Consider the following 17,255-nt stretch of genomic DNA (forward strand, 5'->3'; position numbering starts at 1 on the left):
CTTGAGTTGTTTGATTCTATTGAAAACTTGTGTAGTTTTGGTCATTTCTCTTAACCCCCTAATATTCCAGCTGGTGATTTTTATTTTAGACATAGTTGAGTTTTAGTTTTACGGACAGGAAAAGAAAAAACATTTTCCGAATCTCTGTTAATATACCAACTTTGAGGAACACTGCTGATGTAATACCTAAAAAAGGAATGGAAAAAAATGAGAGGAAAACAGAAAACAAAACACACACACATTGCCAGACGTAGAACCCCGCCCCCTCCCCACTCTCCCCGCACTTCCCAAACTGAAGCGCTTTGAACTTGAACATTGTCCCCGTGTGACCCCAGTTTCCTCGGAGAACCTGCGCATCACTGATCCACATTAACATGAGGAGCAGCTAATCCACCCGAGTTTAAACGTCCGTCTCCCTCCATCATCAACCGTGCACGTTACGTTACATTTAGTTAACTCTCCCGAACATGTATATTTTAAATGAGTCTTTGGCAGCACCTCGTTTCTGGCTCCGTTAACATTTATCATCAGTTACCTGCGGCCGCCGTGTAGAGCGCTTTTCATTTCTTTTGCTGGAGTTCACCGTGAAACTCTTCGGCCTCTCGTGGAGATGAAAAGAGGTGGATCTTCCCGTGATGGACCACTCTCAGCTTGCAGGGGTTCACGTGAAATCCACGAAATATTCCCATGTCAGTGAAAAGCTTTCTGGCCGTGTTGAACTCCCGCCGTTTGCGCATCGTTTCCGCGGAGAAATCCTGCACAAAGGCGAGGTTATTTCCATCATGCTGGATCTTCTTTTGTGATGAGAGACGGTAAACCATCTCCCTATCCTGAAACTTCCAAAATCGGATAAGGACAGCTCGGTGTCGATTCGGTCCAGCCGCCGCCAAGGTGCGGTGCGCCCTCTCCAGAACCAGCAACCTGTCGGGACCAAGTCCCAGCCATTTCGGCAGCATTTCCTGGATAAAATCGATTAGCGGCTGCGTTCCCTCGGAACCTTCTTTGAGACCGAACAAACGTAGATTCTTTCGCCTGCTACGGTTCTCTAGGTCGTCCGTCTTCATCTGCAGGTCTGTCAACTGTTTCGTGGCGGAGGCCAATCCCGCCTGCACCTTCTCGAGTTCCTCCTCCGCCGCCGCCACTCTGTCTTCTGCTTCTTTTATGCTTTTAGTGTGCACCGAAACATCTCGCTTCACCTCAGCCACTTTCCCTTCCAAGGTCGTTATAGCATTGGTAACTTCTCCGAGGCTGCTGTTGATGCCGTCCAGCTTGAGTCCAAACTCCGAGCGGAGTGACTTGAGCTCCGTTAAAACATCTGCTATGTTAGCCATTTTGCTGCTTTCGGCGTTCTCTGGCACTGCGGGTTTTTTCGTGGTTTGAGCTGTGGCTTTGCGAGCTCGAGTAAAAACATCGCATTCCTTTGCCGTCTGTGGGGTAGACATGACTGACTGCAGACAAAGAATTTGAATTGCGAAGGAATTTCTGGGAGAAATCAATATTTTTGTGCACGGCTAACAGGAGAGTCTCTTTCAAGCGTCCATCTTCGTCGGGCGGTCACGTGATCCCCCGTCGATTCTTAAATCCTAGGAGTACGGTTGGGAGCTCCTCACCTTCTGGCAGCTTGATGTACTCACGCATCATCTCATGTCGTACGGCATGGCAAAACTCCTGGACTATTAGGCACACTGATGCATCACTTCTACCAAACAGATGTGCCAGTGTTCGATAACCCGCTCCTGTCGCGAGCCACCATAGTCCAACTCCAACACGCTTCTGCACTGGGATTGCCTGGCGAAATGTCGTATCCTCGTAAGAGAGCATTGGTGACAACCGCACAGACAACATCTCAAAGGTTTTTTGTCGCATACGAAAGTTGCCGACCCACAGTTCCTGATCCCAGGTTCCAACAATGCGATCCCACCAGTCTTGAGTCCGTTGATGCATCCAAACCTCCCTTTGAACAGAAGTTGCAGCGATCATCGCTAAATTCGCCCACGCTGCAACGAGGGCTCTCCTCTTTTTTTCTCCGACGCCGCACAAGATCAATGATTTGCAGATATCTTTGGCGACTGTTCAAAATGGTATGGAAAGCAAGACACTGTATGGTTCTATTTGCATCGGCATCCATTGTTATTGTTAGTATCTATTGGAGACGTTCTGACCCGGAAAAGGAAATCCGTTGTTTTACTTCCGTTTCCGGGTTATAACGTCTACCTTTGATGGTGTCAGCATTGTATAGTGTAAATGCAAATATCGGATACGGGTCAGTTTTAAAAGATGATGTAAGCGGGTCTTCAAAATAATCGGATATAGTCAGAAAATCGGATATGGGCATCTAGACCTGCAGTGTAAAGGCAGCCTTAGAGATTAGTACCTGGTACTGAACAGTGCTGGTAAAGTTTTGCAGATTTTTTGTATTTCTTGCAACAGACAAGTTAAGAATGAATGTCAAAGCCATTTATATTTTAGTTTCCTAAATTTCAGCCCACTGTTGTTTTTCCACATTCAAATAATCCATAGGGAACATTACTAGAACATTCAAGCACATTGTAACACATTTTAATATTCTAGCACATTACTTGAACTGTCTAGCGCACCAGACATTGGACTGGAACAATGATGAGTTTCTGCAGACATTACATGTTGGCTGTCTTCTGTGATGCACTTGGTCGTTTTTACATTATATGTAAAATAAATCTATAATGACTCAACCTAAATGGCATTTTCCAATATCGATATAATGAATTTATTTCATTTTAAATTGATATAGGTTAACAACTTGCCTCAAAAAGATTGATCTGATTGGTTAAGTCAATTAATTGTTACACCCCTTTTTTGATAACCTAAAAAGTTGCAAATAAAGCTTACTCAGTAAGCACACAATCCAAAGACAGCAATTAGCAATTTTTATTCACAGCAGTCGTGTTCTTAGGGTCCTTCTGCAGAAGGACCCTAAGAACACTTAAGCAATCAATGACAGGCACAAACATCAGTGTTTTACCGAAACAGAGTCCAAGGATCAGTGAGCTCTAGGAGAAAAAAACCCTTGAAGATGGTTCAACATTGCACAGGAAATAGATGCACTGTTCCCGAGTTCCTCGCATAAGACAGGATAATCAAACCTTTGCAGGGCATGCTCGACAGGAGGTCAGCCTGAATCTGGGCTGATGATGGCCAATAATACTCTGAGAGGTTGGTGGAGGGGACTTTCAATGCCAATGCCTCTGGGGCTCAACAGCCGGGACCTGGTAAGACAGAGCATGAAAGATGAGAGAAAGAAGATCTTGATGAACCACACAAACTGTCTCAAATAAATGTTCAAGGTAATAATAAATAAATAAAAATTCTCAAAACCCAAACAGGAAGCACTTGTTTTCCTCTTAGTTTATCGGGAAAATTTAGCTTAAAAAAGAGAATGGTTTTACAAGTTTTTTTTCAGTATCAATTTACTGATAAATTCTAATGGTTAAAATTTATAAGGGAAAACAAGCAACAGAACCCAATTGTTTATTTTAACACTAGAAGTACAGAGGAGCAGCCATTTTGCTTTTCTACCTGTAAAGCCCACAGGGCAGTCGTTCGGCTGGAAGACTTTTAGCTTATATCCTAAATAAGCTGTGAACAGCTGCTTTTCTTATGTAAATAAGACAGTTACTGCCGCACCATGGGTGGAGCCATGTTAAATCAATTCAATTAAACTTGTTTTTTACTTTGTCATCTTAGGAGACCAACACTAATGGGTTTTTTCCTTCAATGAGATTTATAAAATTAAACAAAAAATAAATTTTCACACATATTTGCAAATGATTTAAAATTCACCGAGTATATTTCAGCCATCACTCACAATCCTGGCGTCAAAGATGTAGCAGACCCAGTTGCTGAAACCCGGAAGTAAACTCAGAATCAGGAAGTTCTTGGAAATGATTTACTTTTCCAATGGTGTACAGATTTTCTTGGAAAGCTTGGGAAGTTGCTGAGGACAGCAGAACCAGCTTGGAGCGTGGCGTGGACGCCGAGGACAGTGGAACCAGCTTGGAGCAAGGCGTGGAAGCTGAGGACAGTGGAACCAGAGTAGAGTTAGACGTTTAGCTCTTGATGAGGAGGAACCAGTCTGACCCGTGGGAATGAACCTGAAGGTAAGTACAAGGCGTGGTAAGTAGAAGGCAAACAGGAATCTTAAACTTGACTAAAAGGCCAGACATAAGAACCAAAGTGAGTTTAACGACCTGGCGATGGATGCTGGGGTGGAACTCCCTTATGAAGGCCGGCAGGATGATGAGGTGATGAAAGGCAGCTGGTTCCAATCAGCAGAGTAGGAGCGCTGTGAGGGGGGAGGTGAGCTGACAGAGGCACCGTGACAACATTGTTTGGCTTCATTTTGGTAGTATTCTTAGTCTGAACCACACTGTGCATGCTGCTGCGAGTGTAGATGCTCTTCTTCCTTTTGGTGGCATACACAGTCAGCGTGGCACCAGTGGTTTAAAAAACCTAATAAAAAAGACAAGTTGTTATTTTCATAGCATTTTCACACACAAATTAGAACCACATAAACATAGAGCAACAAAAGACCTGCAACATACTTATGTGGTGAATTAATCGCGGCCTGTCTGCCTAGCATATAGAGGAATTTCCTACCAAATCCTGGTGGTTTTCCGGCTAAGCAGTCGTTGCGCAAGTGACAGCGATGTGAAGAAATGGCACGTGGGAATATTGCTGCCCTTTTCAAGGAATGGTTCCATCAACCTTGTCACAACATTTTCAAACAGTCACACCCCACTGGGACGACTGGGGTCCTTGCGGATTTAAAGATGTTAAATAAATAATAATTAATAACATAAATTGTTTTATTTCCTCATTATGCAACAGCATTGTTTTTTAACAAAACATTTTACTTTATACATGATAATGTTCCAGTACAAACCTGGAATGCACGTGGATGTGCTAGACCAGGGGTCACTAAACCGTAGCTCTCAAAGAGCCATTTGGATCAGTTTAGCAATGAGATGAAAGAACAGGGAGCCGCCACACTAGATGTATTAGAAAAAGGTTTTTGCCGACATATCACAATAGTTCATTTGGCCATACTTGTATTGATTCAAAATGCTGTCAGGATATTTATTTCATTATGTAATTATTTGTATTCTTCATGACAGTGATGTTTCCTTTGATCTTTTGTCCATTTTCCACAGCCTTGAATAGAATTTTCTGTCTGTCAAACACAAAGAGTTAAGATGAGTGAGATGATAGAAACAAAGTCACTTTGATGCAGACTCCTGTCTGTTTCATATCCGGCCCGCTAGATGGTTCAATCCGGCCCAGTCATGAAGAGTAAAAATTATAAGAATGTTTCTAGTCCATTCCTGTGGCGAGTTACGATTTTTTAAAGAAATAACCGAAATGCGCAATTCCGCCACTAGGGGAAGCAAAGGCTGAGCAAAACAGGTGAAAATGCATATCTTTCCTAAAGTGAAACCTAATGGCTCTGTGTCTGAATAAGATGTAGTTTGGTTCCCCGCAAGCCCCACTGCTGTTACATTGTTATAAGAATGATCAGTAGTGACACACTAATGACCAAAATGTTGTCAAAAAGAAAAAAAGGGTTGAAAAATGGACAAAGTTTTAATTTGTTTACGGAGTTGAAAGCAAAACCTGCGTGCTTGTTATGTCATCAACAGGTAGCAGTTCTCAAAGAATATAACATTCAGCAATACTATGAGACAATGAGACGATGAGGAAAGTTTTACTATTTGCAATTAAGAAAAGAGAGGATATACCAAGTAAAAGCTGGACTGAAAGAAAAACGTCTGCATTTACTGCAGCGTGACGTCAGCGGAGCAGCGACATACACCTGATTGCAGACGAGTTGGAGCAAACATCCAAACCATTTTCAGATGCTGAACCTATTGAAAAATACTGAAGGCTGCAGAAGTCTTGATCCCAAAAAGCAGTCTGTCAAAGATTATGATTACAGATCCAACATCTCTGAGGAGACTTGGGCGCCTTATTAAGGAATCCAGTCATTTATTGTATATTCGGACACTATTAATGAAAGCACAGATACAGATATGCACAGCTGTGCATATTTATTAGAGGTGATGAAGAGACCGTCACAGCGGAGTTTCTTGAGTTGATGGACACAACAACAGCTGATGACATAGTCAGCTCTCTAGTTACTGTGCTGGACTATGTTGGAGTGAACTGGTTACGTGATGTCAGTCTGGTCACTGATGGTGTCCATCAAAGGTCAGGAAGAAGGCAGGTGTTGCCACAAAATTCAGGCAGAAACCAGGAAAAGATTCTTGGACATTTCATTGTGTCTTGCACACTTGAATGACAGTAAATATGTTTCTGCACAGGATCGATACGAAGCCCATCGAGACGACTGTTGTTGTGAATTTGGGCTAAATAAAATTGAATTGATCTGAATCCTTTTTTTTTTCTTTTTTTTTTTCAACTTGTCCTGTCCAACAGCTGGGCAGACAGATGAGAGCTGAGGGCCTCTTGTGTTGGACATATTTTACTTTAACAAGAGGGGTTATTAGTCTTCAGACAAACCAAAGGTATGTCTGAATAAACCCCTTTGTAATTGAGGCAAACTTTATTAATTTCAATCATGTCTGAAAATCTTTGGTGTTGGACCGGACGGAAAAGGAAAGAGGGGAAGAAGAGAGAGGGACGTTAGAGAGAGGGGGGGTAGGGGGTGATAATAGGAGGGGAAGGGGGATAAGACCATGAAGCAGCATAAAGCAACAAGTTTACTGGTTGTTAATCATTATGGTAAGGTTCAAATGTAGTAAAAAAAAAACAAACAAAAAAAGGGCGGAGCCTGTCCACACACACAATCAAATGTTATAAACACACCTGCTAGCTGCAAAAATGTCCACCTGTCGACATGTACACAAAACAGATAGTGTTCACACGCATACTTATGCCTTAAAACCAACTAGTGTGAAATATTTCAGTCATTCAATCATGCAAACTGTTAGTGCAAAGGTGAGCTAACACCTGTGCTCAGGTGAGTGTTTATGTTCTTCTAAAATGAATGGTGGAACGTGAAAAGAAGGAGGGAGAGTGCCCAGCCATCCCCACCCCAAGACCCCACCGCAGCAGCAGTGGCAGCCGGAATCCCCCCAACGCCACACGGGAACCGGCAGGGAACAACCGCCGCCCGGGCGACCAAGCCCGCCACCCAGGCCAGGGCCAGCAGGGCCGTCGCAAGGCCCCCAGAGCCAGAGGCCAGGGAGGCACGGAGGGAAAGAGAGCGCCGCCCCAGCCCAACCAGGAGAGCAGCCCCCCCGCCACGCCGGGAGAACCCAACGCAGGGCCCCACCGGAGAAGGACGCCCACAGCCCCAAACGAGCACCCCACCACCACCCAGGAGTTCCGGGCATCCCCCCGCCCCAACCCCAGGTACGAGCCAGGACCCCCCAAGGGAGACCCGCTCCGCACTCCAGGCAGCCATCCGCCCGGCCCACGGTTGGTCCAGGGAGGAGCGAGGCAGGGGCCCGCCGCCCCCGCCCAGGAGGGGGGAACCCCGGGGAAAAAAGAGGGCCCACAAGGGGTGTTGTAAATATGGCCCGACCAGGCTTGGCCACAGTTGGAAATTTGGCGGGGCCCAGCACTCAGGAGCAAGGACCAGAACCCACCCCCCAGGGACCAGACACCCCCGACTCATCTGATCTGAATCCTGATATTGATGGCTGGCGGAAGTTTGAGGAGAGAAAGGAGGTTAACTCCAAATTCTTGTTATGTTCACAAATGTTTGCAAATTGAATTTAGTTTAATTATTCATTGATTGCACATTTACAGGAAGGTGTTTCATTTTTTTTCCGTATCCCCTCTTGAGTTTATTATAAGGATTGATTCAGTGTCACATGTAAAATATTCAGTCTGAATAAAAATTAAATAAACCAATTTTTTTAAGTGAAATGCATTTTATTTTGCATCCATTGGCCTCTGTAAATGAATGTGCAATAATAATAAAAAAAAAGAAAACTGTTTTTTGCTTTTATGTCACTGGTCACTTTGGCAGGTGCACTTGGGATCAGACGCCTTTAATGCAGCCCCCGAACCGAAATGAGTTTTTTTTCTATGGGATAAAAGGAATTTTTTTTTGGGTGCTCACGTGTCCGCTACCACTGACTCTTCCGGCGTTCACAGCTGCAGACACGCCCCCTCCGTGAGATTATGCTGCTCCCTTTCCCTCTACCTGCTTGGTACTACCTGCGATGTTAAAGGCACCACGACAATCTGAGAGCATGGTAGTTATTCTACAAAAACACAGAGAGCTGCAGCATTTTGGACTGTTAAGCTCTTTCCGCCATCGTATAACTTTGGTAGCGTTCCTGAGCGCTATTCTCTCCTCTTCAGAGAGAATAGCAAAATTAATATAATGATTAATTAAAGGAAAATTGACTGACTTGTAGAGTTAAATATAGCAGATAAAGTTTATATCTTGTGGGACACAAAAAAGCGACTTCTCCAGTACCGATAACAGAACCGTTGAGGTCAGATCTCAACGATACTGCGGTCTTGAAGAATGTTGCCCCGGGGCTCATTTAATACCGGGGCTCGGTACCCATCCCTAGACACAAGTACCTTCTACACAGCATGGTAACACTTGTAGCTCTGTAAGCAAAACACTGAAAATAAGTAAATAAATCATGTTGGTATGCAAAAGACATTCTGATTTTGGCAGGTCTCCTAGAGGTGACATTTCCAATTAAAGTCCTTGCTAGTTATTGATTTGCCAGTAGCAGTCTTTTGCCCTGCTGGCAACCACCAACCAAATTGGGACTCATAACTGTTATGTATTTATTTTCAATATTCTCAGTAAAGTGCAATCAGAAACTGAAAGTTAACAGTACTGGCTATATTAAAATTATATTTGGAACATTCTACCTATTAAAATAAGAGATAGTTTTGTCATTTTAAAATAGAATTAAAGCTGCGAATTCAGAAATCTAAAATGTGTAATCACAAAGAGCAGAAATCAGAACAGTATTACTAAACAGATGCTGTTTTTAAAATATTATATAGTTTAATAATGTATTTCTATACGTAGTTTGTGTATTGTTTTTACTTCTATTTTATATTGTTATGTATAGTTTTATTCTTTCTAAAATCTGTTTTATTTCATAATAATATATCTCTAATAACATTAACCTACAGGGGACTGCAGATGGAAAGCCTGTGGCTCAAACCTGGCATATTTATTTTTATTTTAAATATTCAATAATATGCTATGTCATTTTCTAAATAAAATAAAAATATTTTAAAAAATACTTCATATTTTACACGGATAATTCAATTGAATTTTATTTATATAGCCAAATATTTACAACAATAGTCATCTCAATGGACTTCATACCGTAATTGTGTAATAAACATGAATCATAAGGAACATAAAGTCATAGAATTCAATAGCTGATTGCTAAACTAAACTAAACAGACTAAACTATACTGGGCATCCCTTCCCTTAGACCCTCCTTTGCAGTAAGGAAAACTCCTAAAAAAAAAACGGACTCCAGAAAAAAAGAAGAAACCTCAGCTTTCGGTTAAAAAAAGGAGGTACGGTTCAGGGAATGTCAAGTTGCCATAGCAACTCATACTCTGAACATAACCTGGTCTGGAGCAGGTTTAGTTGAAGATTAGTTGGTTTCAGAGAGGTGAAGGAGCATGTTGTTTCCATTTGAAGATGATTTAGTGGATGAAGTAGCTCAGGTAATACTTTTTCCGTGATAAGACCACGTATGGATGTTGGAAAGATGCACTTTTTTACATTGATCTAACTTAATTATTTGTTTCAGTTAAGATAAATAATTTTTTTGAGTTCAGTCAACCAAAAAATAACATGTAGTTATCAGACATAGTTATTTTACTTTCATTCAAATTAATTCAATTAAGTAGGTGTAACTTTTGTGCTTCTGTTAGATTGGCAGCAGAAGGAATTTTGGGATACCATTTTCTTTGCATGTCTGGGCGGATTTGTTTAATTCTTTCTGCACCAGGAGTGAGAGGGAAGTAGGAGGTGATGGGTTTATTTAGCACCCCTAATACTACGCGGTATCGCCAGAACTAAAGTTAGACTCAGAGTCATGATAACGGAATGTATGTTATATATTGCAAATTCACATCGTGTCATTAATTTTAACGATAAAAAAATGAGAATATCAGTGGCCTCAAACTTAGACATATGAGAATTCAAGATGTACAATAAATTAAGATGGAAAAACATTTAATTTAATTGGAGTAAAATGACATTTAGTTTGATAAATATGTAAATTTGAGTTGTATAAACAATAATAGTTGGATAGACATAAGAAGAATTATTGGTAACAAGAATTACTTGTTACCAATTGAAGCAATTCATTTAAGTTTTACAACAATGGCTTGATTGCTGCCAAACATACTTTTTTTCTCCATGCGTTTCCATGGTGACTCCGGAAATCGGCAATCCATTGAGAATGCCTTTATGTACTGGCCATGCACGCGCATTTACCCAGGGTTACCAATTCGAGCGTAATTATGCTAACTCACATCCGGTCTTTTGGAACCAAAATACCCCAAATTAGCAAGTTCAGGTGGATTTCAGCGAGAGTTCAGGGTTAAAGTCACAGTAGTTTAAACATGCTTTATGGAATACCCCCCTGCTAAATGGGTCCATTTTATAACTGAAACGCTCAAAATACCAGACTGTACCGCTCAGCTTTGTGGTTTTCTATAAAAAATGTACAATTTAAGACTTTTGATTTAATTCAGCTTGAAGAAGATGCTTCTTCCTTTTATTTAACTAAAAATTACATACAAGATAGTGATCCTTCATTGAGTTACAGTACAATGCTTATGGTTGCAACTCAAGGTCTAAGGTACCAAAGATACATGTCATTTAAAAAAAAACAACTGGTTCAGTATTAAATATGTCTCTTTTCAGCCTCCTCCTGAAGAATAATTTAGATCGATGTCAGTCATGGCAGTTTGTCATTTGAGCAGTACAGCTGTACAGCTGGCATCATCAGTGTTTTATGTGAACCTGGATGCTGATGAAGTCAATCCCCAATACTAGATGGGACTCAGTGTACACTGCAACAATAACAGGAAGGTTTGTGTGTCTGTGTGTGCTGTTATGTGTGTGAGTCCTCGCTGTGTGTGGCAGTTGGTATTTTGGCTTATCTAGCTGTGAAGAGAGGCATGAGAGCTCACTGTGTAATTGAAATGTCATGCGTACAGGAGAGGAGTTTGACTGAGCGGGAGCCTTTAGCCATGCCCCGATGAAGCGCGGACAGATGAGCAAGAGTTTCCCCAATGAGAAGTGGCATTCCCTGAACCCATTCCTCCTCTTCCATCACCCATCTCGGGTCCTCCACTCCCTGGCTCTGTGATTCCTCCCTGCCTATCTGCCATCTAACAGTTATTAACGACAGTGCCCGGCAGTTACTGAAATATAAAAATAAATGATGGCTAAATCGGGGTCTGAAAGAAAGCCATTGCATTTATCATTTTCTGAGGCTAAACTATTGTGTTATTGATGGCAGCAGTGGGCTTGCCATTCAAGTGGAGTAAAAGCAGGTGACAAGGAAACTCGCATGGCTTGATTGCTGCCAAACATTCTGACAATATAGTAATTTTTTCACACAATCCATAGTGATTAATAGCTCTGCGCTGTCTAGCATATTTCCATGATCAACCCCCCTCCAGTTGTTACTAAAAAAACATTGGATTTTTATGTTCCAGCAATGTTAAATTAAACAGCCAAACAATAATCAAAATGTCAGAAGTTGTCTCCATTATTTCGACTGTCATTGTGTATCACTGAATATAGAATTCAAAAGTATTTCAAAAGTCATAAAAGAACCACCTAAATGAAAATTGTGTTTGTGGGTGTTTTTAACATGTTCAATTGGCTTTTTTTATGCTGATGGAGGTCATAAATAAATAAAATTAAGCTCAAATTTTTATTACTAAATCTTTTATTCAAATCATTATGCATCAGGAGAAAATGAAACAACGTATCTGTGATGTAAAGGATAGTTGGCTAAAAACTGCATGATCATAATTAGACGGTCACTGGAAACGCTTGGAAATAGATTAAAAGATATAGAGTGGGACTTTAAAGCATCTATTTTTGGACCTAAAGCTTATAATTGTTAAAAGACCAAAGTCATACCTTGTGTGTCCTTTTTTTTATTTTGTTCACTACACGGTGGCCATAATGCAGAAGCACACTGCGTCACACACTGTTTTTTTGTGCACCTTAAAGCCCAGAGCAAGAACGTAAATTAAAGAAAAGGGTGACTTTTATTTCTTCTAAGGTCTAAACTCCAAGGTCTAAATTATTATTCATCAAGAAAGTTTTACACAATATTGATGTTGAAAATGTTATTTGCCTTTCAATTATATTTAATAACTGTTTCTATGAAGTTAGATCTGTAGCACACAGTGTGTTGATGCTATCAAAACAAAGTCAGAAGATTTTTTTCCTTGCTCACTTTCTGCAGCATTAACGTTGCATGCTCCTCCTCCGAAACAAACCTTTCAGTCTTAGTTTTTATAAAACTGATCAAGGTTTTTTGACCCCAAAAGACAGTTCTTCAGTTCAGCACTAAAGCTCAAATATACATTTTTTTTATTTGATTTGAAATGGTTTATTTCAAGCAATTAAGTAGAAATAATACACAACAGCAATATAATCATCAGTTATACATTCATACAGTAACTAATCAAACTTAAGATAATTAGACATATTAATAAATATTGCTTGAAAGGGAGTGGAAGGAAGCGAACTTATATAATCCCACCCCGTTATACTGTAACCATTTTATTACATGATTTATCAATATCCGGTTCCCAGTTTTTATCAGACAGAATTAAAAATCATAAGATATCGATAAAGCACATGACAAAGATGAATTACTTAAGTATTACGTCAAAAATAACTATTTTTGAAATCAACATGGCAAATGCAGATCAGTCATCTGAAATATATGCAGATTATGTTACTTATAAAAGCCATTCATATGAATAAAACATAATACTATATCAGTAAAGTAGACACAACACTGTTTCAGGAATTTTCATAGCAAAATTTCATCAAGTATTAAAAGTTGAAAACATGTGCAAAATTATGCTACATTAGAAAAGATTTTTGAATCAATTTATCAATTTTTGGAGAAATTGAAGTAATATCATTAAAAGTCAATCAATTTAACAATTTTCAATAAGTGATTAATCATTTGTTTTACTTTTTTTAATATATTTTTATTTATTGATTTTTTTTAATAAAGTAATGCTGTAGGGGAAAAGTAAAAAGGGTCCATAACTGCTGATTGTCCAAGGTTGGTATTTCTTCTATTACTGATAACAGCCGTTCTTCTGGGTTCAAAACAGAGTTAATAGTTCTCTTCGATGTTATGACTGCAGACATTAGATTCAGGTCCATATCCTTCTTCAGCTGATATCAGCGACGGTGAAAGTTGAGGTCAAGTTGTCTGCAGGTCAGAGCTCTGCTGTTATTCAGGTGACGTCAGACGATGGAGAAAGTGATGAATCCACGTGTCATATTTCTTGAAATTATTTGGCTCTTTGGTTTATTACTCCATGTTGTTTCAGACGACCATGATCAAACACTTTTCAAAGTCTTTCATGGTATTCACAACCAGAACCTTGGACCGGTCCTCTGAACCGAGCGGTTCGACGTAAATCCTGCAGCCTTTAACCCAAGTGTTCTCAATCTGCTTACGCTTTCTGAGAAGCCGTGCATGTTTTGAGATTTCAGCATTCCTTCTGGTCAGATGGTCGTTCAGATAAGCAGCCGAACCTTTCAGGTGTTTCCTTTGGGTCATCAAAGCTAGCTTGTGTTTGTGATTCACAAACCTGATGAGGATCGCTGGTTTATCCGTCTCCTTTCTCCTGGGGAGCAGGTGGCAGGTCTCGATGGTATTGAGATCCAGGGAAATCCCTTCAGATGTGAGAAATGAATGTATTTGCTGCTCCAAAGACTCTGCACCGATCTCTGTATTAGCACTGCTAGCTACGCTAGCGATAGCATTAGCAATGCTAGCTCCTGCTGCATTCAGCTTTGCTCGAGGCTTGATTGATACTCCAGTGAGAATGACATTATTCATCCTTACTTGCTGTTCCACATCGTCCAGTCTTTTCTCCAGAATCTCGACCCGGTTTTCTCGCTGCTCGTTTTGAGCCCGAAATCTTCTGAACTCTTCCATCATTTCCCAAAGTGGCGTTAGCTTAGCCGACACTTGTTCCATAAAACTTTTCAGCGTTTCTTGAATAATGTCAAGAGTCTTTTTGAGGTCTTCGTATTCCTGGGGTTTCTTCGGGGGCATGGTCAGCTCTCTTTTTTGGGGAAAATCAACCTTTTAAGTAATTTGAAGATAGTTGTATTCGCAGAGAGGCACGCCACGCGTCCTGCTGTGTAACCCGGAACGGGAGCTCAGATATAATAATGAAAAATGTGCTAGAATGGAGCTTTATGTGTGCTAACTAGACCTCTAAAGCTGGATGTGAGCATGCCTACAAACACAGGATGTAAAGGGATAAATGCAATGTTGTTTCTACCTTGTCTTTCTGTGTTTCATGTCCTTTTCAACCAAAACAGGTCATGAAAGATGGCTGGTTATTCTAAAGTTTATTCCTTGCTTCAGGTGACCGCTTTCCCTCCAATCTCTCTAGAGTAGGGGTGGGCACACTACGACCCGCGGGCTGGATGCGGCCCGCCTCCATGTTTGGTCCGGCCCACTGAACAATTTCAGAGACCCTTGTTTTATTAATTTTTTTAAACTGGCAACATTGCCCCTGCGGTTAGGGGGTCGTAAAGAATACTACCAACATATTCCCTGCGTGTCGTAAAAGGCGACTAAAAGGGACGGAGCGAGAGGACTGGGAATCCTCTCCCCTGTAACTATAGGGATGGGTATCGTTAAGGTTTTAACGGTACTACTACTCTTATCGATACTGCTTATCGATCCGGTATTTTAAGGGTACTCTTATCGATACTTTTTGAGAACGAAAAATAAATAAATAAATAAATAACAAATTAAGAACATAAAGTATTTTATTTCCTCATTATGCAACAACACTGTTTTTTAACAAACAAATTTACTTTATACATGAGAATGTTCCAGACAGGATATTCATTTTAATTATTTAATCTAATTATTTTTATTCTTTATGAGCGTGATGTTTCCTTTGATCTTTTGTCCATTTTCCACAACCTTGAAAAGACTTTTCTGTCTGTCAAACACCAGAGTTAAGATGAATGAGATGATGGAAACAAATTCACTTTGATGCAGACTCCTTTCTATTTATTTATTTTTGTTTAAATCTAGTAAACCCAATAAATTATATTCATTTTACGAATGACAACTATCATTAGTCATTAATTATTATTAAGTTTTAGGAAGCAGCTGATGGTGTGTCACGGGTCTGGAATCATAAGCGGTGAATCTAAGCCCCGCCTCTCTACCTGTTTGTTTTGCATAGAACACGCCGCCCCAGCGTGTTCTACACAAACAGCGCAACATACGGTCATCGTAGCAGCAAGGTGACAGGATGGTAGGGGCTCCTCGATGCAAACTTCATTAATTTTACGCAGAAACGGGTGTTCTTAGTCTAGGGCGCTCACGTGTCCCCTATGAGATCGCCACTGACTGTGTGTGCGCTGCCCTGTCTTGTGTGTGTGCGCGCGCGCGGCGCGTGTTGTCTTAACAACAGCCCCGCCCCCCTTGCACACAAATAGACAGACAGAGCTCTCCGCTTCAACGAGAATACCGAAATTAATATCATCTTAATTAACGGAAAGTTGACTGACTTGGTGAGTTAAATATGGCAGATAACGCTTGTGGGACACAAAAAAAAGAAAAAGTAACTTCTCCAGTACCGATAGCAGAACCGTTCAGGTCGGATATTAACGATACTGTGGTCTTGAAGAATGTGGCCCCGGGGCTGGTTCAATACCGGGGCACGGTACCCATCCCTATGTAACTACATTCCTAACTACGGACAGGGCAGAGTTGGGAAGGGGAGATTACCTCCCCAAACCCTTTAGATTGGGTCGTTGAATGTGCGGGGGTGTAGTACGGACGGAAGCAAAAGAGATCTGATTGGAAGGATGTTTGAAAGGAGGGGAATGAGCGTTTTAGCACTGAGTGAGACAAAGATGAAAGGGAAGGGTGAGTGTGTGTTTAGAAGTGTGAGTGGGAGAATGTCTGGTGTAGAGAGCGGGAGAGCAAGAGAAGGTGTGGCTTTGCTGGTGAGCTGTGAGGTGAGACGATGTGTGGTTGAATGGAAGGAGGTATCACCAAGACTGATATGGGTGAAAGTGAAATTTCGTAAGAAGCTGTGGGTGTTCGTGAGTGCATATGGTCGTGGCAGTGAGAGGAATGAAGAGGAGAGAGTGACCTTCTGGAACGACTTGGATGAGTGCTTGCAAGGATTTGGAGCAATTGTGAATGTAGTGCTGATGGGAGATCTGAATGCTAGAGTGGGTGATGAGAAAATTGAGGGTGTTGTTGGCATGCATGGTGTTCCTGGAAAGAATGATAATGGTGAGAGACTGATAGGAATGTGCACTGAAAGAGAGATGGTGATTGGGAATACATGGTTCAGAAAGAAAGAGATCCATAAGTATACGTGGGTGAGGCAGAGTGATGGAAGAGTGATTGACAAAGCACTGATGGATTATGTGGTGGTTTCAAAGGTTGCATGTAGTAGATTGCTGGATGTAAGTGTGAGGAGGGGAGAGTGTGGAGGTATGTCTGATCACTATTTGGTGGAAGGAAGGTTGCGTGTGGGTATGCCATGGGTGAGATCGAGAAAGAGTGGGGAGGCAAGAAAATTTCTGAGAGTGAGTGTTTTGAAGAACAGAGAGAAAATGTGTGAGTATCAGAGGGAATTAGGTGGCAAGTGGAATATGGTGAAGGAGCAAATGGTTGTTGGAGTGGAGGAAGAATGGCAACAGTTCAAGAGTGCAGTGGTTGGAAGTGCAGAGGAAGTGTGTGGTGTGAGACGTGTTGGGGGTGGTCTAAGAAAGGGAAGTGAATGGTGGTGCGAGGATGTAAGGTTGGCTGTAGCTGAGAAGAGATGTGCGTACGAAGTATGGCTGCAGAGAAAGGACAGGGAGTCATATGAGTGTTATAAGGAGAAGAAAAGGGATGCTGAGAGAGCTGTGCGTGAGGCAAGAGCGGCTGCGGACGAAAGGTGGGGCAGACAGTTGACTAATAATTTTCAAGAGAACAAGA

At 41.3% G+C, this 17,255-nt stretch overlaps 1 protein-coding gene across 1 annotated transcript; it reads right to left on the reverse strand.

Moving 5' to 3' along the window:
* Positions 1-306: 306 nt before the first annotated feature.
* On the reverse strand, positions 307-5,018 carry LOC144988278 (uncharacterized). The gene is made up of 3 exons (XM_078938539.1): positions 4,131-5,018; positions 3,845-4,051; positions 307-3,245 (listed from the first exon to the last, which is right to left on the reverse strand). Exon 3 carries the CDS (start codon positions 1,440-1,442, stop codon positions 561-563), a length of 882 nt encoding a protein of 293 aa, XP_078794665.1. The 5' UTR covers positions 1,443-3,245; positions 3,845-4,051; positions 4,131-5,018; the 3' UTR covers positions 307-560.
* Between the last annotated feature and the right edge of the window lie 12,237 nt (positions 5,019-17,255).

The sequence above is a fragment of the Oryzias latipes genome, chromosome 20 (assembly GCF_053564925.1).
Source record: "Oryzias latipes strain Hd-rR chromosome 20, Olatipes_Hd-rR_3.1".
In the NCBI taxonomy this organism is placed as follows: Eukaryota; Metazoa; Chordata; class Actinopteri; order Beloniformes; family Adrianichthyidae; genus Oryzias; species Oryzias latipes.

Coding starts and splice junctions, on each gene's coding strand:
- LOC144988278 (XM_078938539.1), bottom strand. CDS start 1,442: ATGTCTACCCCACAGACGGCAAAGGAATGCGATGTTTTTACTCGAGCT.